This window comes from Nerophis ophidion, linkage group LG06 (genome assembly GCF_033978795.1).
Source record: "Nerophis ophidion isolate RoL-2023_Sa linkage group LG06, RoL_Noph_v1.0, whole genome shotgun sequence".
Lineage (NCBI taxonomy): Eukaryota > Metazoa > Chordata > Actinopteri > Syngnathiformes > Syngnathidae > Nerophis > Nerophis ophidion.
The window spans coordinates 27,610,384-27,632,772 of record NC_084616.1 but is presented as its reverse complement, the minus strand read 5'-3'; the positions used below and the strand labels follow the sequence as shown (position 1 = coordinate 27,632,772).

The 22,389-nt window shown below is 37.9% G+C and overlaps 1 protein-coding gene across 1 annotated transcript; it reads left to right on the top strand.

The window, feature by feature from the left end:
• The first annotated feature begins 756 nt into the window (after positions 1–756).
• LOC133554454 (protein ILRUN-like) lies at positions 757–21,039 on the top strand. The gene is made up of 5 exons (XM_061903256.1): positions 757–1,040; positions 9,310–9,464; positions 11,496–11,693; positions 18,749–19,074; positions 19,300–21,039. The coding sequence occupies exons 1-5, from the start codon at positions 883–885 to the stop codon at positions 19,333–19,335; spliced, it is 873 nt and encodes a 290-aa protein (XP_061759240.1). The 5' UTR covers positions 757–882; the 3' UTR covers positions 19,336–21,039.
• Positions 21,040–22,389: the final 1,350 nt, after the last annotated feature.

Here is a 22,389-nt window from a genome sequence, read left to right as displayed (position 1 = left end):
TTCAAGGGAATACGGTAATCAAAAACAGTACAGAAAACAGAACAAAACAGCGCCAGGGTGTGTAAACTCAATAAAGTATCTAAAGAATAATGCAAAATATGTAAACTGTATTTCCTTGAATTGCCGGAGGGCATATAGTATGCGCCTGCCTTGAATTACTGCCGGGCCAAACTCGCTTCGCAAAATAATTAGCGCATGCTTAGTATTACCGCCTGGTCAAACTTGTGACGTCACGAGTGACACTTTCCTCTGTCATCATTTTCAAAATGGAGGAGGCTGATTTCAATAGTAGTTGTAGTGGTTTGTGCAGTCCTTTTGAGACATTTGTGATTTAGGGCTATATAAATAAACATTGATTGATTGATTGATTACCGGTAATTCGAAATTGCATAAAGGGAAGAAGATTACGAGCTATTCAGTGGGATTTAATATCCTAACTTACATCACACTCAAATTTTTACTGCATGCATTTGGTAAGTATCAGAGTAAAAAGAGGTTTTAAAATAATTAGCGCATGCTTACTTTTACCGCATGCCTTTGGTAAGTGCAGGAGTCAGAAGAGGTTTTGAATTAATTAGCGCCCGGGCGGCATTTCAAGGTAATACGGTATATGTGTAAAGTCAGAGGTTCACACAATTTCCGTAAATTATCCAAATTTGGAGCACAGCATCATAGTTTTCACAGCTCGGACAGCTGAGCTTTAAAACTCAGCATCTAGTAGGAGTTACGTATAGTAGTCACGTGCCCTTGGTGGTGTCAGAGGTGAGCAGTGCCATCGTGACATGCGCACTGGGCGGTGTTGTTGCCAGTTTGTTATGACAAGCCGAGGCCTTGGATTCAATCGAGAGTTTTTTTCTTTTCTTCACTTGAGGCAAAGTAACGATGGAGGGTATGGACCTGGACATAGACCAGGAGCTAATGCAGAAATTTAGCTGCATGGGCACCACAGACAAAGATATCCTCATATCGGAGTTCCAGAGGCTCCTGGGCTTTCAACTTAACCCCGCCGGATGCGCCTTCTTTTTGGACATGACCAACTGGTGAGCCCGAGGCTTCGACTGGCCTGTGGAGCTACGTTCGTGTTAGCATCTTGGCTAGATTACATTGCAGTGGTTTTTGTAGAATGAAATTAACCGAAATTACTTTTTAAAACATCGTTTATGTGAGGACAGTGTTTGTGTAAGTTTAAAGACGGCCATCAGAACGATTTAGAGTTAATCTAAGCCTACCCAAATGCTACATTAGGCGCTAATGTTAGCTGGGAATTCTGGCACTCAAGTTCCGGTATGACGATTTAATGATACTTTTTACATAAGTGACACTTTTCTTTTAATGTTTCCTAATGTTGTTTTTATGTTTACTCTGTTATACGCTTACCAATGAGTAAATTAAGTCGCGATGAGGAAGTTAATAATAAAGAGTATAGTACGCATTATGTAATCAACCAGCATGCTTTCAGAAGAGCTCGGACTCATTTCCCTTTGGTTTAATGCTCCGTGACAATAAGTGCATAATGTCGACTCCGTATATTGTGAAAGGAATACTTTATCCACAATGGACGATAAACCTCGTCAATTTGCACACGTGCTCGGCAATGCCAATGCAGAGTTGAGACATTACATGCAATCGAAGAGCTCCTCTGCGACCAGCTTGCTAAAAATAAAACCTGATGCTTTATGGAGGACGAGCATGTACTAACCCAGTGATCTCCAAACTGTTTTGCACCACGGACTGGTTTAATTTAGGAATTATTTCCAGGGCCCCGCTTACTACTATGCCAGATACTGTATTTTTCGGACTACAAGTCGCAGTTTTTTTTATAGTTTGGCCGGGGGTGCGACTTATACTCCGAAGCGACATATGTGTGAAATTAACAACACATTACCTTAAAATATCAAATAATATTATTTAGCTCATTCACGTAAGAGACTAGACGTATAATATTTCATGGGATTTAGCGATTAGGAGTGACAGATTAGTTTTGTAAACTTATAGCATGTTCTATATGTTATAGTTATTTGAATGACTCTTACCATGTTATGTTAACATACCAGGCACCTTCTCAGTTGGTTATTTATGCGTCATATAACGTACACTTATTCAGCCTGTTGTTCACTATTCTTTATTCATTTTAAATTGCCTTTCAAATGTCTATTCTTGGTGTTGGGTTTTATCAAATCAATTTCCCCCAAAAATGCGACTTATACTCCAGTGCGACTTATATATGTTTTTTTTTCGTTCTTTATTATGCATTTTCGGCAGATGCGACCTATACTCCGAAAAATGCGGTAAATACAGCAAAAATAAGTGCATGAAAGATAAAAGTCATTATAACGCTGAATTTGTGTTTCTTTGCAATGAAAACCCCACGGCTGATGGAAATTAGCCTTTGGCTACAATTTGTCACATTTATTTGTTATATGTTCTTTCAATCAATCAATCAATCAATCAATCAAGGTTTATTTATATAGCCCTAAATCACCAGTGTCTCAAAGGGCTACACAAACCACAACGACATCCTCGGTAGAGCCCGCATAAGGGCAAGGAAAACTCACCCCAGTGGGATGTCGGTGACAGTGACAATCCAAAGTGGATCCAACACAGTAGCGTGTCACAAAAGTTATAACAAATGGCAACTTCCTATGGGAGTTTTATTGTACATCTATTAACAAGTTTATTGCTGTGTCTAGAGGGACAGATGGAAGTTAAGTTGGAGAAAATGCAGTCGTTAATAAATTGTTTAATGTTTGACTGCGGCACAGTTGCCAATGCGTCACGAACCGGACTGGTCCCAGGACCGGTGTTTGGGGGCCTCTGGCGTTGCACTCGTTTTTAACTAGGCAAACCATACTGTACAACAGGGGTGTAACAATTCGTTTTAACAATGATTCAGTTCGGATCAGAATTTGTGATTGCCGATATTATTCAAAGAAGATATATATTTTTTTAAATGATATGATCCGCAATGATTCATTAAGTTGAAATCATATAAGTAATTTTTAAGCAAAACAAACAACAACAAAATAACCAGTGAGACTGCAAAATAAATACTGGATCCAAGGTGAGGCATATATACTTTTGGAGTTTTTTTTCTTCTTTTTTTTAACTTAAATTCATATGCGCAACTCTAATAATTGTTGATTTAGGTTGAACATTAGAAGAACAGGAAAAAGAAGGGAGTAATTCGCTTTCATGAAATGTGTAGCATAATGATATTAAGATATGATAAGTGGTTCCAAAAAGTATTTTGCTTTTAACAAAATAAATCAAGAATTGTTTATATATTTTACCTTTCTGTTTTTGTATCTGAAACAGCAATAACTATCCTTCATAAAAACGTACTTTGTATGATCACATTTATTTTGTCTTAAACTCCAGTTTAGAGAAGTATTTAATCTTGGATACAGTATTTAATCCTCCATATTAACAGACACATTAATTCAAATACAATTTCATACCAAGCAATAAAACAATATTTTTGCATGTGACAAAAAACACCCACAAACGGTGGCTTACTCTAATAAAAATGCCATGTTTGTTATAAATACCGTTTAAAAAAAACAACAAAAAAAAAAAAAACGCTGGCTTCTGCTGGAGCGACATGTCTGCTAGCTTGAGCGCCCCCACTTCTCCCAGTGTGGCGAGTCAGAGTACTGCTAAGGCATAGAAATTCAAGTTGACAATATTTCGCCCCCTACTGAGAGGCAGCAGTGCTTGCTGCCTCATGGCCTGCCTTTTCCCCGTGGCAACACACAGGCACACGCTCAATACACTTTGTGTGTAGCTGTGGACGCACCACCTTGGTCTGCCGCGTTATTTTCATCAGGAAACACAGAATTTCCGCGATTTCGACCATGACAAATAATCAAAATATACAGGAACCAAACCAAAATCACAGCATAGACCAAAAGAGAAATATTAAAACTTATTTTATTATTTCGTTTTTGAACATCTCATAGTTAAGCCTTTTAACCTCCTGGTGGCAAGTGAGGCACTGCCTCACTTTCATCATTGCTGGATACTGGACATAGCAGGTGAAGTTTCCTATATTCCTGTTGTGTCTTGTGAGGTAATTAGATATGAAAGAATTATGGATACAAACAAGCAAGTAAACAACAATTAATTTTAAATGCATTCACATCTTATTTGAATAAAGTGCAACCATTAATTTAGATTTAATTACCAAAAGTAATTTTTAATATTACAGAAATTTTTCAGTAAATGTATAGCAACCCACATTTTTACAGTGGATTACCTGCTAAATAAAGTTCCCCGACCAGTCATACAGTATCTGTTCTCCACCCTGGCGTCGCCGATGAAAGACAGTGCCCCAGGTGTGTGGAAGCATGTATGACCCGTCATCCCTGTTGATGGTGTTGGCCCCTCGCTTCCTAAGTTCCATGTCCTCTTCGTCCATGTTTTGTTTTGATGTGTTTCTGATCAAATTAATTTTACTTTGCTGCCAGGTATTGTGTTTTGTAACTTGCCCCGCTGTACGTCTGCTGCGCCAGTCACGTCCTTTTTTTCAATTTTTTGTTAGACTAAGACACATTTTATTTTTTGTGGCTTTAAGGTATGTCGAGCAGTGTAGCTATCTGCCATTTTTGTTTTATAACGCCACAGACATTCAGGCAGACTTAAAATTTAATGTCCTTATCATTAAATGCAATGAACTTCATGTACATTTTTCTTCAGTGTTAATTTTTATTTAGTAATATTTTGATGAAAATGTATTTAATTAGTTTTAATCATATACATACAGAACAAAAATATACTGCATAAAAACCTATTCCTCTCATATTGTTGTCAAATCTGTCTAAATCGGTGTTAGTGAGCACTTCTTCTTTGCCAAGATAATCCATCTCACTTCACAGGTGTGGCGTATCAAGATGCTGATTAAACAGCATCATTATTGCACAGGTGTGCCACTCTGAAATGTGCAGTTTTGCTTTATTGGGGAGGAGGAGCAGTCAGTATCTGGTGTGACCACCACTTGCTTCACACAGTGCAACATATCTCTTTCGCATAGAGTTAATCAGGTTGTTGATTGGTGCCTGTGGAATGTTGGTCCACTCTTCAATAGCTGTTCAAAGTTTTTGGATATTGGAAGGAACTGGAACACGCCGTCGTATACGCCGATTTACAGCATCCCAAACATGTTAATTTGGTGACGCGTCCGGTGAGTATGCTGGCCATGCAAGAACTGAGACGTTTTCAGCTTCCAGGTATTGTGTACAGATCCTTGCAACATGGGGCTGTGCATTCTCATGCTGCAACTGAAGTGATGGTCTCGGTTAAATGGCAAAACAATGCTCCTCAGGATCTCGTCACGATATCTCTGTGCATTCAAAATGCCGTCAATAAAATGCAACTGCAATCGTTGTCCATAACATACGCCTACCTATACCGTAACCACACCCCCACTATGGACCACTCGATTCTCAGCAAACCGCTCTCCCACACACGCTGTGTAACACCAGCCCTGAACAGTGAAAATCGGGATTCATTTGTGAAGAGAACACCTCTCCAACGTGCTCGACGCCATCGAATGTTAGCATTTGCCCACTCAAGTCGGTTACGACAATGATATGCAGTCAGGTCGATGAGGACGACAAGCATGCAGATTAGCTTCCCTGAGAGGATATGAGCAGAAATTCTTTGGTTACGCAAACCAATTGTGGCAGCAGCTGTCCAGGTGTCTGGTCTCAGACAATCATTTAGGAGCACCTGCTGGATGTGGAGGACCTGGGCTGCGCTGGGATTGTGATGCTGGTTGGATGTACTGCCAAATTCTCTGGAACGCCTTTGGAGACATCCTATGGTAGACGAATGAACATTCAATTCACAGGCAACATCTCTGGTGGATATTCCTGCAGTTAGCATGCCCATTGCACGCTTCCTCAAAACATGCGACATCTGTGGCATTGTGCTGTGTGATAAAACTGCACATTTCAGAGTGGCTTTTTAACGTGTGCAGCCTAGGTACACCTGTGCAATAATCATGCTGTTTAATCAACATCTTGATATGCCACACCTGTGAGGTGAGATGGGTTTTCCTGGCAAAGAAAAAATGCTCACTAACAGAATTTAGACATTTGAGATGAAGAGTTATTTTGTTTATGTAGTAAAAGTTTTAGATCTTAGAGTTAAATTCATGAAAAATGGGAACAAGTGTTGCGTTTTTGTTCAGTGTAAGTCATCTAAATTGATTTAGTTTTAGTTGACTAAATTCTTCGACATTTTAGCTGATTAAAATTACAGTAAATGTTGTCCACTTAAATATACAATATTAAGTATAACCCATCTTTGAAGTTGTCTTGATACTGTAAAAGGTAATAAATCAACATTGCATAACATAGCACATACAGATGCATTTCAATAAATCCGAATATGATGCATAACATTATTTTATAATCAATTCAGACTAAGAGACTAATTAAAGCCTCTGAATTATTTCCAGTTAATTACCGAATGTGCATTCAAAACAGTGTAACATACAACAGAGCGGATAGTCCGCCATTTTATTGAGAAAACGAGTTGGATAAAGCGAGGTGCATGGCTGAGTACAATGTATTCACTCGCTGTGAGTGGATTGTAAAATTAAATGTATTAGAATAATTGTATTTATTTAACAGGAAATAATGGAAATGAAACAAACATGAAACTGCAAGTATTTGACTCTCAAATCTTAATGAGAACTGCTATAATACAGTGTTACATTAGTTACACAAAGTTGTATACATGAACTGTCGGCAATTTGGAGTGCATAACTTTGATGAATCATATTATAATTGTCTATTAAAATTGAATGTGTACATTTAATCACGTAGGTCTTCTATTTATCTAGAAAATTATGACCAAACAAAATATAGCACTGGTATATAGTCCGATTTGGGGGAAAAAAAAAAGAACACGCCAGCCAATAGTATATGAAAATCTGTGCATGTTAAGTGTCATATGAAGAAAAAAAATAGTTTAATTCTATATTGTTGATAAGTACACTGATTGTGCACAATAATTTGCATATTGGCCACTGTCCCCCGTAAATACAGCAATCAATGTTATAAAATTAACATATATTCATCTCACATAGCTGTCTTTCTTCGTGCCTTTGCTTGACAGATGACAAATCTGATATTTTGGGTTGTCATGTTGTGCAATTAGTAACTGAGCAGTGTGTCAAAGACAAGGTGCACTGTACAGGTATCCTGCTTAGCTCACAGCTTCATGGTCTACTACAAAAGTAGTTTGTTTTTAAGTACTGTATTTTTAGGATTATAAATCGCTCCGGAGTATACGTCGCGCCGGCCGAAAATGCATAATAAAGAAGGAAAAAAACATATATACTTCGCACTGGAGCATTTTTGGTGGAAATATATTTTATAAATTCCAACACCAAGAATAGACATTTGAAAGGCAATTTAAATAAATAAAGAATAGTGAACAACAGGCTGAATAAGTGTACGTTATATGACTCATAAATAAACAACTGAGAACGTGCCTGGTATGTTAACGTAACATAATATGGTAAGAGTCATTTAAATAACTATATCATATAGAACATGCTATACGTTTACCAAACAATCTGTCACTCCTAATTGATAAATCCGATGAAATCTTCTTCCTCGATGTCGCTTCTAAACAACTCTGCCAACTCCAAAGGTATGCGCCGCTACCTCTTGTCGTTTTCTGCTGCATATTTCACTACGTCCAGCTTGTTATCTGCAGTACATGATTTCCTTTTCGGTCCAATTTTTATTCAGCCCTTCTCACTTTTTATAAGTGACCGCCAACGATGAAATTATCCATTTTAATAGCTATGGCAGTAGCATGTAGCAGTTAGCATTCTATGACCCACAATGCACTTCTGCCATGACCCTCCCCCTCCGAATTCTTACTGGTTGACGTGTATGTGAAGATTGCGGACGTGTGTGTGACGATTGCTGACATTTTCTTGGTCTCTTCTGTGAATGAGATAAATAATATTATGTGATATTTTACGGTAATGTGTTAATAATTTCACATAAAAGTTGCTCCGGAGTATACTGTATGTCGCACCCCCGGCCAAACTGTGAAAAAAAAACTGCGACTTATAGTCCGAAAAATACGGTAAGTATTTTCTGAAAATTGGTAAATTAAGCCGTTTTTCTCCTGCGCTGCCGTTTTTAACAGTAACAGTAATTCATTACAATATGAGTCATATCGAAATATTAGCTTTGGCAAACTTACTGTTACGTAGATGTGCTAATGGTTAGCTTGCAAATGGCGCTTCAAGTTGGTTGTATTTTTAATGGAGAAAATTCGAGCTCATGGTTCGCAAGTTGTTTTGTTGTCTACAGCGGCAAAGATGGTGTGTCCACATGTATTCTCTGCTTTTACAATACATTATCCCAGTGTAGAAGACATATTGCACTGAGTCTTGTATTCCATGTAAACAAATCAAAGCAGTGTGCCTTACAAAGACAGTAATTCTGATTGGAAATCCTCCGTGTTTTCCCCGCTCCTCTCCCACATGCTACGGTGATTGGATAACTTGTACCACCCGCCCAAAGACGAAATTAAATATGACTGGATTTTGTCTGAGTCAGAATGTTTTTCTTGTTTTAATCCGTTGAGTAAACTGTCAATTGAATTTGTCATGGTTTTAGTCAACATGCATTTGTTTTCATTCGTTATCTTCCTAATTTCGTCAAGGAAAAATAGGTTGTTGATAACAAAGACAAACATTTTTAGTCAACAAAATTAACACTTGTCTGCTGTTCTCAAAGCCAATGTTTTCCTTTTTCTAGTGTCAATAAACTTGTTCTATTCCCTTTTGAAACAGTCTTCGATCGAAACCAATCTTCTCGAAGGCACACTTGCCGTGCACAGACCAATGTAGTGGAATCTAACAAATCTGAATCGATATACCGGTATATCGATTAATTGTTACAGCCCCGGTGAAGAATGTAAACATTAAACACCAGTGACCAATATGGAGTCATGAGAATTCCTTTGTCGTTGGATGTGTTCTTCGGGGTTTTACTACCGAATGCACAACATTGAAATCATTTGTAACATTTATAAGAAACTAATCATGTTAGTTCCTTCTTGCAAATGGAATCCAAAAAATAATATCAAACTAAATAGGGAATTTACATAATGTCACTGTGAGTGAAAAGGGTGTTGTGGTTTGGATAGAAAAAAAATCCCACACATTTTAAGTTCATTGCTTTTCATTTGATCAGTAACATTAATCAATGATTTCTTCTTACATAAACATAAGTTATATCTAATTACATCCTGGATGTTCCCTTTCTTTTTTTGTAGGAATTTACAAGCAGCCATTGGAGCCTATTATGACTTTGAGAGTCCTAATATCAGCGCACCATGCATGTCCTTAGTGAAAGATGTGACGATTGGTGAGGGTGAATCAGTTCCACCTGACACACGTTTCACGAAAACCTGGAGGATACAGAACACAGGTAGAGTTTATAAAAAGTAATTTGTCTGGTTTTACATATGTGTGTGTGCGTGTGCATGTGGTCTTGTTTTTACATTGTCAAATGATTAAAAGTGATGATATAAGAATCAAACCATTGTTGATTGTAAGACAGAAAAACAAGTAATCTTAAAAGTTCAGTCTCAGGTATGGAATTATGCTGCCGATTGTGATATCAATCATCCACAATTGAGCATGGCCGGTACAATCACATAAATTAGCTTTATTTTTTTAAATGTACTTATGGGGAATGTAATTGACAGTTTAACAATAACAGCACACTATTTAAGTCCATCCATTCATCCATGTTCTACTGCTATTACATACAATTGTTTTGAGCAAAAAAAAATCAAAAGTACAGAATAACTATCCATCCATCCATTTTCTACCGCTTGTCCCTCTCGGGGTCGTGGGGTGCTGGAGCTTATTCCAGCTGCACTCAGGCAGAAGGCAGGGTACACACGCTGGACAAGTTGCTGCTTCATCACAGGGCAACACAGATATACGGACAAACAATCACAATCCCGTTCACATACTACTTAAACAAAAGAAAAACACTACTATCTGCCACTCCATATAAATATTTAGTTTTTTGCCCTCAAAGTTCTCCTGTGTCCATGAAATTGTTCTCTGAATTTGAAACATTAAGAAAAACAACAATAAAAAATATCTTGAGAAAATAAAAATATCTAATCATTCTCGTATCAATCATATACTGATATTTACGTGGATGTCGAAACCACCAATTAATGGATCAATCTGCCCTCCTCTTAGTATTGTCTACTTCTGGTCGACACGCCAACAGTTATTGTTATATTATCCTCTCTCGAGACCAGGTGTGTCCAAACTTATATATACACATATATACAGCCGGTACATATAAACACATACTTGTGCGCGTGCGTACGTAATGTAGGTCCCCTTTAAGTGAAAATGTCCAATTGGACCCAATTAACCATGGCACCTCATGACAAAGAACTCAAAGAAATACAACAAAGACAGAGAGTCGGAGAATAGAAGAGGGAATATTCAAGCGGATGATTTATATATTAAAAAAAATAGTGGAAGATGGCAGAGGGATTCTCTTCCATAGATTTTTCTTTTCGCGATGTAGACAATGTCCAGGAAACCCACAGTGCGTCTACTCATTTATTTGGATAAAACAAAGCTCAAAACATACATTTTAGTGTTTACCATGTGAGCCCGAATCAAAAATGCTCTCAACATGGAAGATGTGGAATATACATTAAACAACACACACATGTGTTTCAGACATGTGAGGACTTTTGCTACAGTATAGCCATGTCTAAATGCTAAATTTCATTTTCATTGGTGTTTTAGAACAAGACAGTAGCTGACATATTGTTTATTATTTCTACTGTTTATATTTTGACATTGAATAGTTGAATCATGGGGCTTCACAGTGGAAGAGGGGTTAGTGCGTCTGCCTCACAATACGAAGGTCCTGAGTAGTCAGGGTTCAATCCAGGGCTCGGGATCTTTCTGTGTGGAGTTTGCATGTTCTCCATGTGAATGCGTGGGTTCCCTCCGGGTACTCCGACTTCCTCCCACACCCAAAAAAATGCACCTGGGGATAGGTTAATTGGCAACACTGAATTGGCCCTAGTGTGTGATTGTGAATGTTGTCTGTCTATCTGTGTTGGCCCTTCGATGAGGTGGCGACTTGTCCAGGGTGTACACCGCCTTCCGCCCGATTGTAGCTGAGATAGGCTCCAGCGACTCCAAAGGGAATAAGCGGTAGAAAATGGATGGCTGGATAGTTGAATCATTTTGAAACAAACAACATGACTGCAAGATATTTGTTATTTCATGCTATAAATGTGGGGCGGCTTACTTTCAGTCTTTTTCATTAAGTTCAAATCACATGCCGGATTAATAGAAATGTGACGCTCACTTTTGTGAGGTACTGTAACTAGCACACACTACACTCGACACCACATGGATAAATGGTTGAACTTAAACATTGCTGCACGTCTGTTTGCCGATCTTTCAGGTGCAGAGTCGTGGCCTCCAGGGGTTTGCTTGAAGTATGTTGGAGGAGATCAGTTTGGTCACGTAAACATGGTAACGGTACGGTCACTAGCCCCTCAGGAAATGACGGATGTGAGTGTGCCGATGCACAGCCCCGTGTCCCCTGGGATGTACCAGGGCCAGTGGAGGATGTCTACAGCCACTGGACTCTACTTTGGAGGTAAGAGCAGCAAACAATTCTACAAAATTACATATTAATTGTTACCTTTTTGTAAACTGGTAAATCAACTCTCCCAAGCCATATTCTGTTCATGTTTTCCAATAAAGATTAGTTTTGATCTGGGCAGCATTTGCACAAAAATTGCAATTTGTTGCCTCTTTCTTCTGTTGTTGATAATAATTGAGCACCTAAACGACACATTAAATGCATTTCAGCAACTACACAGGTGTCAGCATTAGGCAGAAATGAAAAACATGAATCCCATAGAAATAATAAAAAAAAAAAAATTACATAGCACAACAAAGTCGTCCACTTATAACTTTCAATACAGGTAACCTCAGCGTTACTCAACTGGTCACCGCCAGCAGTTGTTTTTTTTGTTTAACAGTCTATGCAGCTATTCATCCATCCATTTCTACCGCTTTTTCCCTTTGGGGTGACGGGGGGCGTCGGTGCCTATCTCAGCTACAATCGGGCGGAAGGCGGTGTACACACTGGACAAGTCGCCAGCTCATCGCAGGGCCTATGCATCTATAATATACCTTATTTGCAACATTTCTATCTATGCTTTTGAAGAGGTTCAAGCATTACATGTAGCTCTGGGCTGATAATGAATAAATCAATTAATCAAACCATAAATTACAATGAACCAGAGCTATACGCAGGGTGGAATGGTAAACGGTATAATGATAAACCGCAGTAAAATTCTGAACTTTTAGTAATACCGTTGAAATTTGTAATTACGGAAAAAAAACTTTACTAATGCATTTTAAGCAACACTGCTTACTTCTTGGAAGCAAAGTCACAGCGCTGGCGCATGCGCACTAGCATCAATTGTGTTGAAAATCATGGCGGAACGAACTACACAGACTTTGCTCCTGAGATTTCCCCTCGGAGTAAACTGAGCCAAGTGCTCAGTTATCGTCATTTTCCCTCGCTTCATTTACGCCAGTGGTCCCCAATCACCGGTTGGTACTGGGCCGCACAAGAAATAAAAAAAATAAAAATACATTTTTGTATTTATTATTATTTTTTTAAATTATTAAATCAACATAAAAAACAATATATACATTATATATCAATATAGATCAATACAGTCTGCAGGGATACAGTCTGTAAGCACACATGATTGTATTTCTTTATGAGAAAAAAAAACACTGTTGACCGATCTACAGCTACAAAAAGGTTGGGGACCACTGATTTACGTGGAGTCTCGACGTGCGTTTAAGAGCGCACTGCTGTTTTAAGATGAATGCAGGTGTGGACAATATTGCAGACTGACGCATTTGTCCCAACCAAAAGTATACAGCGAAGGAGAAAACCTTTGATGTTTCTTATATTTTCTCAATACAGCGTCCATCAGCTGTGGCTGAGAGTTAATAACGTGAAGAAACATGCAGCCGGCGATGTGCAGAGCAAGTTGCCACAACTTATTTATAAAGTCTTTAGTTTGTTTACTGAGATGCTCACTTGTTCAAATGACATGAACACAAGCTATAATGTTTTGTCATTTCATCGAACTGAAACCAGGCTGTGAACATTGTGTATTCGATTTGAGAGGAATCAGTCCTGTTTATTTTTTGGTGGCCAAACCGTTGCACTGAACCTCTAGGAGGTGTTGTTCGAGAAGAACATAGCTTGTTTATTAGTCTTCATTAGCCAAGCTGCTTTGACTTTTATATTGATATCAAAAAGTAACCACCATGACTTGTGTTTTTTTCATGTCACAACGTTATTACTTTATAAACCATTAATGTTTTATTAAGTACAGTTAATTCCTATACAACATATTTCTGCTCAAACTCTTAATTGATCTGTCCCGATACAGCATGTACATGTAAATGTACATAACATAAAAAAGTACCCCCCTCTATCAAAATGTAAAACTTCAGGCATCATTTAATGAGAAAAAGCTGACACATTTATATTATTAATGAAAAACAAAAACTTTAGCAATATGGATAACGTTTATCTATAGCCTTTTTATTAGACATTACAAATTACATGAGGATATTGCGTTCACACCTCACCCCAACACTGCTTTACCTAACAATCTAATCTGTAGTCATGATTTTAAACTTAGTTAAAAGATCTCTGTAAAAATAATTCTTGAAAATTTTGATCCCATTTAAAAATACAGCAATGATAATGATAACCGTGATCATTTTGGTCACAATAACTGATAATACGTGGGACAATATATAGTCCACCAAGTCTTGTTATCCAAATCAGAATGTGCCCAGGCCTATTAACATGGTGTTGTACAGGTCATCCTTGATTGTCATTTTGATTAAGTCGATATGTCAATTTACGATGCAGGAGCAGTGAAAACTATCAGATGCATATGATGTTCATGCTCTGATTCTAATCTAAGAATATCCAATTTCACATATTTTTTCTCTTTGTGCTGCCAATGCCTATCCACTGTTTCTTATACATTCATTTACTTTTGGCAGACTGCCACAAGTAAATGAACGTTGTAGTACGTTAACAGTCGGTATTCGTTTCCACGGAATTTGGTGACTGGATGCCTGTTAATAGAAATGCATTTGCTGTTTAATGTCATATTTTGTTCAATTAAAACCTCGTTTTATAAAGGTTGGTACAGGTTTAAAACGATCACAATGTTAATTTTTGTAATTTTGCCTGTCAGTGGGGTCGCTAATTGTATGTTAGCATTACGCATAAGAGTCTCCTGTATACTTGTTAAGCTTTTTTTTTCTAGTTATTTTTAAACTGTAATCTTATTGATGATTTAATTAGTTTCAAAGTAACTTTATTGTGGAGATTATCAAACAACCACAAGATCAAAGTTCTTCATCTTGAATTTCAAGAACTGTTTATTGTACTTATCTGCCAAACAATGTCAAAAACAGAGCCCAAGTAATCAAAACTGCAAAACGATTCAATTTGACAGGAAAAAGATAAGTTTATGATAAGTAGTGTAAAAACAGAGATTTGGCTTTAGGTATATGTATATACTTGTTTTCTTTTTAAAAGTGAATAATTTGTCACAACTAGGGCTGGGCGATATATCGATACAAACGATATATTGCAGGTTTGTCTCTGTGCGATATAGAAAATTACTATATCGTAATATTCGAGTATACGTTCTCACGCAGTTGCTTTTAGTTGCGGGCATTACACTATAGGTGTTTCTCACTCTTTCTCGTCTCTCCTTCTCACAGAGACGTAAAACAAGCCCGCCTTCTTACCTACGTCACATACTGTCGCGCGTGTAGCGTCGTACGCTCTCGCCGAGCAGAGAGGTAGCAGCATGGCTAACGTTAGCTGAGGCAGGTGGCGCAAGCGGAGCGGAGCGAGTTGAGTGACATTACAAGAGAAAGAAGGTGCGAAACTGATCACAAATGGAGGAAGAACAATTAATGCCCAAAAAAACAGCAGGGGGTCCATCATCTGGCGGTGGTTTGGCTTCAAGCGGGAGGATATTCAGCAGACACAGCAATATGCAAAGTATGCAGCAGAAGTGTTACTACAAAAAGTAGCAGCATTACTAATTTGTTTATCATTTAAAAAGTTACCCGTGAGAGAATGAAGAGTATTTAATAAATACAGTTTTAGTCAAATGACTTAGTTGTGATTTCCCTCTGTGCATGAAAGTTTAAAAGTAGCATATATTAATGCAGTATAAAGAAGAATGTTTTATTGTAGACACATAGAATCATCATACTGGTGTGAATATATGCATCAAGTGTTCATTCAAGGCTAAGGAAAAAAATCGAGATATATCGCATATCGCGATATAGCATAAAAATATCGAGATATTAATAAAAGCCAATATGGCCCAGCCCTAGTCACAACCAATTATGCAAATTAGAAGATTTCATATTGACAATTTTTGCCACGCCCTCACCACTACAAACTGATTGAGAAACGCTGATATCTCAAATTTTGCCATTTGATATGACTGCAGCCATAGAGAGATTATGACCCTGGCACTGGATAATAATATATTGGCTTGGTCTGTGTGCAATTCATTGTGTCATACTGTAATTATGACATTATACAGCTGTAGATCTTAAAGGGGAACTGCAGTCATTTTGGAATTTTGCCTATCAGTCACAATCATTATGTCATGTCAACGGATGTATTTTTTTCATGTATTCTAGCTCGTCACTAAAAGTAATTTAGTCCCGCTTACAATAGAGCCTAGCAGATGTCAACTATTCCACCCATAAGACCCAATAAATAAAATTTCAAAAAATTACATTTACATTTACATTTCTGACTTGAATATTAACTAAGTATGAGCAATATTTTTATTATAAGAACTAACGCAAACAAACTATAGCAGCGCCAAGATCACACGCTTGTCTACCTATGTTAACATCGCCGGCGGGTAAGCTGCTTCCTCGCCTCGATGTTGGTGAAAGTTTATTCTCGATCATAAATCTATATCATCTTGATAGTAGAAGGATGAAGACATAATCCGACAAGTTGGTACACTTTGACAGCCAATTTAAAATGGTAAGAAAGAAATTAAAAGACGTTTGGGTCCACCCCCCTTTTCTTCACTAAGATTATGAGTCAGTCCTTATTTAAACGGGACTATAAGAAGATTCAATCAGTGGGCATCCTAGTGACAGGAGACAATGTACAGTAAGTAATGTTATAGTATGTTTGTTGGCTTTCATAAAGTCTGCAGTGAGTAATAATTACTGCTGGAAAAAAAGCGAAAGTCATGTGTTTTTTTAATTAATTAATGAATCAATCAAACTTTATTTATATAAATGCTTTTCATACATAAAAAAAATGGAACGCAAAGTGCTTTACATACTTAAAAACAATACCCTGACGACCCAGATTTCCCAGTATGACATTCACACCCACGTACGGACACAAATACCAAACACAAACACACAGACATATGCAACTCTATAAACGAATTAATGCATGGCTGAGTACAGAGGAGACATGTGTATGAATATCAATTGGTCTTGTCATCAAGAGGCATGGAATTATGCAACTGTGTGTTGTCGGCATAACTGTGGAAATGAATTCCGTGTCTCCTGATGACACTGCCAAATGGAATCATGTAAATGTAAAAAAAAAAAGGACCTAAAATGTATCCTTGAGGCACACCACATTTGATTTCATAGGTCTTTGAGGAGCATGTGTCTATATGCATTCATCCATTTTCTACCGCTTATTCCCTCTGGGGTCGCGGGGGGCGCTGGTGCCTATCTCAGCTACAATCGGGCGGAAGGTGGCGTACACCCTGGACAAGTCGCCATCTCATCGCAGGGGCATGTGTCTATGCTTACCAATAATTTTCTGTCTGAGGGATAATAGGTGAACCATTTCAGAAGAGTACCAGAGAGGCCCACCCGGTGTTTGTGTCTACCGTATTTTTCGGATTATAAATCACTCCGGAGTATACGTCGCACTGGCCGAAAATGCATAATAAAGAAGGAAAAAAATATATATATGTCGCACTGGAGTATAAGTCGCATTTTTGGGGGAAATTTATTTGATAAAATCCAACACCAAGAATGGACATTTGAAAGGCAATTTAAAATAAATAAAGAACAGTGAACAACAGGCTGAATAAGTGTACGTTATATGCCTCATAAATAACCAACAGAGAACGTGCTTGGTATGTTAGCGTAACATATTATGGTAAGAGTCATTCAAATAACTATAACATATAGAACATGCTATATGTTTACCAAACAATCTTGCCACTCCTAATCGATAAATCCGATGAAATCTTCTTCCTCGATGTTGCTTCTAAACAACTCTGCCAACCTCAAAGGTATGCGCCGCTTCCTCTTGTCGTTTTCTGCTGCATATTTCACTACGTCCAGCTTGTAATCTGCAGTACAACATTTCCTTTTCTTTGCCATTTTGTTCAGCCCTTCTCAGTTTTTATAAGTTTCTGCCAACGTTGAAATAATCCATATTAATAGCTACGGCAGTGGCATATTGCAGTTAGCATCCCATGACCCACAATGCACTTCTGCAATGACCCTCCCCCGCCAAATTCTTATTGGTTGACGTGTGTGTGACGATTGCTGACATTTTCTTTGTCTCTTTTGCGAATGAGATAAGTAATATTATTTGATATTGTGTAATCTGCAGTACATGATTTCCTTTTTGGTGCCATTTTTGTTCAGCCCTTCTCAGTTTTTATAAGTTACCGCCAACGAGGAAATGATCCATTTCAATAGCTACGACAGTAGCATATAGCAGTTAGCATCCCATGACCCACAATGCACTTCTGCCATGAGCCTCCCCCACCAAATTGTTATTGGTTGACGTGTGTGTGACAATTGCTGACATTTTCTTTGTCTCTTCCGCGAATGAGATAAATAATATTATTTGATATTTTACTATAATGTTTTAATAATTTCACACATAAGTCGCTCCGGAGTATATGTCGCATCCAAACTATGAAAAAAAACTGCAACTTATAGCCCGAAAAATACGGTATTTAAAAGAATTATGTGATCTACAGTATCAAAGGCAGCACTAAGATCCAGTAGAACCAAGACTGACAGTTTTTGAGAGTCAACACTCAACCTGAGATTGTTCACAATCTTTAACAGGGTTGTCTCTGTACTGTGGTTCACCCTAAAACCAGACTGAAAATTAATGCGCCGCATATGTTTAAAATGAGAAAAATATTATTACATTAGCGCATGTATATAAAACCCTAATGGAGATGTTTGGATGTGCCTTATGAGGCAGAATAGAGCGATTCCCTTAGGCTATAGTGTAAAATGACTTTTGATTGCATTTATTAATTCTTTAGAATGCATAAAAAAGAAAAAAAACAAACGTGTTCTTGTCGTACATAATGATCGTGAATGATAGGCAAAATTCCCCAAAAAATGCAGTTCCCCTTTAAAACCTATTAATTCAGCAGCTTAGTGGCTCACTAAAAATATTTAATTAAGGTAGCCTCATCATAATTTCTTAGTATTATTTTGATATAAGGAGTCAGGACATTTTTTTGTTTGAGCTTCTGGCTATTCAAACCTATTAACCAAAACGATAAGAGTTCAGTTATATAACCCATTCTTTTCAAACAGATATCATATGGGTGATCCTGAGCGTGGAGGTCGGAGGGCTCCTTGGCGTGACACAGCAGCTGTCGTCTTTCCAGGCAGAGTTTAACACCCAACCTCACCGTAATCTGGAGGGAAACTACAACCCCTTCGCCTCACCGGAGAGAAGCAAGTGGCCCAACAGCAACACCACCAGCCTCCACCATGACGGTGGCCATAAAGTCTCCGAAGAACACTGGCAGGGAAGCCCGGACCAGCAGCAGCAAGACCAGAACGGACTCTCACACAACTCTGTGGACTTAGTAGCAAACAGCCTACAAAGCAATCTGTCAATAGTCTCTTATAACCAGGTAAGGAGAGACTTAAAGGAGTGTTTGGGCTCCATATAACTTCAATAAGAAATGAGGAAACGGGTCTATTTAAAAAAAGATATTCCTCATATGAAAATAGATCTGCAATTTTTTGTACATAAATATATTACATAGAAAAATGACTTGCACAAAAACAAGTTTTTGACAGTTTTAAGTAACATTTAAGTCCTTGTTCTGTTTTCTAACTGCTTCCCTTCTTTCCAGGGTTTACAGGAGCCCTCCCCTTTTGGCCACTCTTAAATCCCAGGACTTGTTTAAAAGAATCTGCAGCGATAAGCACCTCTGGAGCCGACCGCGTTAGAGGAGAAGGAGGAGGCTTTATCAGCTGTCGCAGGAGAGTCTGGAATCACTTTATGCAAAGCAGCTGTACTCTGCAGCAGAGGTTTCACGACCGCTTGTGTGTGCGTGAGAATGCTAAGTTAAACATTTAGTGCTACGAGTCTTTGGAGTGATTTTTTTTTTTTTTCCCCCAAATGTTTTTAGTTGTCTGAGTGAAGAGCTGCGTGTTTTTGTTAAATAGTTTGTGCGAATACATGCAGGTGTGTGTGAGAGCTGAAAGAAACTTTGGAGGAAAAGCCATTTTTTTGCCAAGTTATTCTCCAGTTTCTGCTCCAATTCATTGATTGATTGGGTTCTAGACAAGTTCCCTTTAAGAAATTAAAAAAAAAATACATGTCCTATTTTTTTATAATATACAGCTTATAGGTGAAATAATATTTTACAGAAAGCATGTGCAACTCAAGTCAGGTTCTATACTCTATTTTTATGTTTTGTTTCCCCCCTCTATCATGGTTCCTTCATCTGATTTTGAGCAATATTCACTGCTATCCTGCAGTAAAATGCACTACAATTGTCGTCCACTGGAGGGAATCACTTTCACTTCTCTGTACAAACTCACACTTATTAAACTCATTTTATTGCAGCTGGGTGAGGTGGCTACATTCAAACTACATTATTGTACCATAATAATATTTTAGTCCTTTGGGATTACTTTTACTGTCCAAACAGGACATTCTAGAAATACTAAACTGGAAGAAAAAGTGAATAAACCTGAATATGAGCTTTGCCGTTTTGGAATATCTACAATTAGATGTCATAAGAATATTCAAATAGTGTGCTATCAAAGATTGTGAGGTATATTTCTGAAATGAAAACCAGAGATTGCATATCCAGTGATAGGTATATATTTTTTTTTTTTACCAACGATGTTGTTTAAAAGTACATTTCTGACACAGTCAGATTCATCAACAGTATTGCATGATTTATGTTGGAACAATTTTGCAACTGATTCACATTGTACTGAATGAGTTTGTGTGTCTCTTTAATTTTAAAGCAGTTGCACACTATCTTTTAATTTGAATGTATTTGATGAATGTAAAGAAGGAAAATATTGGACAGAAATATCAATTTGCCCAAAGACTATATACATATATGTGTTACATACAGAACTATTTTTGGCCAATTGCAAATTCCACTAACCATGTAGTGTTGCCTTCATCCTCTATTTCTGCCTATTTAGTAGCACTGGCTGATCTATGCACTGAGTAACATGGCCTCCGAGGTGTAATTTATTATTATCTTTGCTCCTGCAGTTGAGTCCCAAAGGGCTAATTGACTGCGCTGTGACAGTCGGTCTGTCAATCACAGCTAGACAGTTAAACATCATCAATGCAGCTCTAACTGTAAGCCCTGAGGGAGGGTGACACCAGCTAACACTGTAACATGCAGCAAAGACCTCGAGGCCGCTCATTTTCACATCAAAAACAACTATCTCCCCGAAGGTCACTGTTAGTACGGAACACACTACTACGCTCAGTGATGTTTATCTCAGAATGTCTTCAATGATCAGAATTAATCATATAACAGCATGATTGGGTGTGCTACGAAAGCTTTGTTGTTTGTTTGATGAATGTTTGTATCAATAAATTATCACGGAAAATCAAAGCCTTATTTCGTCACCTCATGTCATTTTAGGTTGGGAATGCTGCATGTTTTCTTGTCACCAGAGATGGAATCATTGGCTCTCTGAAGCGAGCCAGGTCTTAAAAAGCTGCTCTTTTCAAAGAGCCATTCAAAAGATACATATATTATTCTGAATTTTTCAGAAGTAGTTGTTTTTGTCAAGTAAATGTTAACCGGCAGAAGTTATATGATACGATTTGGTGCCAATTACTGACATTTTCACCAATTTTTACATATCACTTATATAGTACTCATATTACATATTAAATATTCTAAAACAGTGGTTCTCAAACTTTTTGCACCAAGTACCACCCCAGAAAACACCATAATGACCAACATTAAAATACAATGGTGAAGTAGGCCTAAGTATTCATGAAAAACATGGCAGGTTTTTTATTTGATATTTTTGGCCATTGGCAACATTACACACAATGCACAAACATCAACAATGATACTCTATATACAGCACATATTTATAGACTTAATTTTGCCTAGCCCTAAATGGAGTTACTGTACAGTTTTAGAATCCATCCATCCGTTTTTCTACCGCTTGTCCCTTTTATGTTCTAAACTAATATACCCATTCTTTTTATCCTACTTGCTGTTTGTATACCGAAAATAATCAATTGAACAAAAAAACGAACCATAAAGGTACATCCAGATGTTGATACGTTTCCTTTGGTGTGACTCCGGTGCCATCAGGTGGCATGCATATGAAGGCAGCGTTGACAATTTGCCTTTAAAAACGGCTCCCAAACGAAACGCTGGCAACTGCAAACTGGTCCTCGCCGTTCACTTCAGAGCTGTTCAAAAGACTCTACTTGTTCACAAACGTCACATCTCTACTTCTCACACAACCTGCTGCTGTACAGTAGGTCCCTCTTTTAAGAAACTTTTGAAACATCTGGTCTTTACAGTTTTGCATGATAACAACTCAAACATTGGAATTGAATGTTGCAGGTTTTCACTGACCAAGACACCCGTAATATACATGGGTAAAGGATTTGGGATTTACAATATGATTTTTGAACTATAAAACACTGCATATCATCCTTCCAAGGGCGTAGAATTGGGTAGGGAGGCTAGGGACACGTCCCTACCAATATCCAGCCGCTACTGTGTAGTCACTATCAATACAAGCGCTGCCCGTAATGTTTAGTCAATGATTATGGCACAGAAAGGGTTAAATGTCGGTCTCTGCTAGAAGTCCCGCCTCTAACCTAAATATCGCTCCCTGATTGGTTGCCATTTTCATGCTAACTTACGTTTGATTGGCTGTCCCCGCTGTCACTCCTTCTGCTTGTAAAAGCTCGCCTACATGCTAGTTGCTAG

What these genes read in the sequence shown, in the direction of transcription:
- LOC133554454 (XM_061903256.1), top strand. Translation starts at nt 883, where the DNA reads ATGGAGGGTATGGACCTGGACATAGACCAGGAGCTAATGCAGAAATTT. An exon ending in TTTTTGGACATGACCAACTG is followed by an intron (nt 1,041 to 9,309) that starts GTGAGCCCGAGG and finishes CTTTTTTTGTAG; the next exon opens with GAATTTACAAGCAGCCATTG. An exon ending in CAATAGTCTCTTATAACCAG is followed by an intron (nt 19,075 to 19,299) that starts GTAAGGAGAGAC and finishes CCTTCTTTCCAG; the next exon opens with GGTTTACAGGAGCCCTCCCC.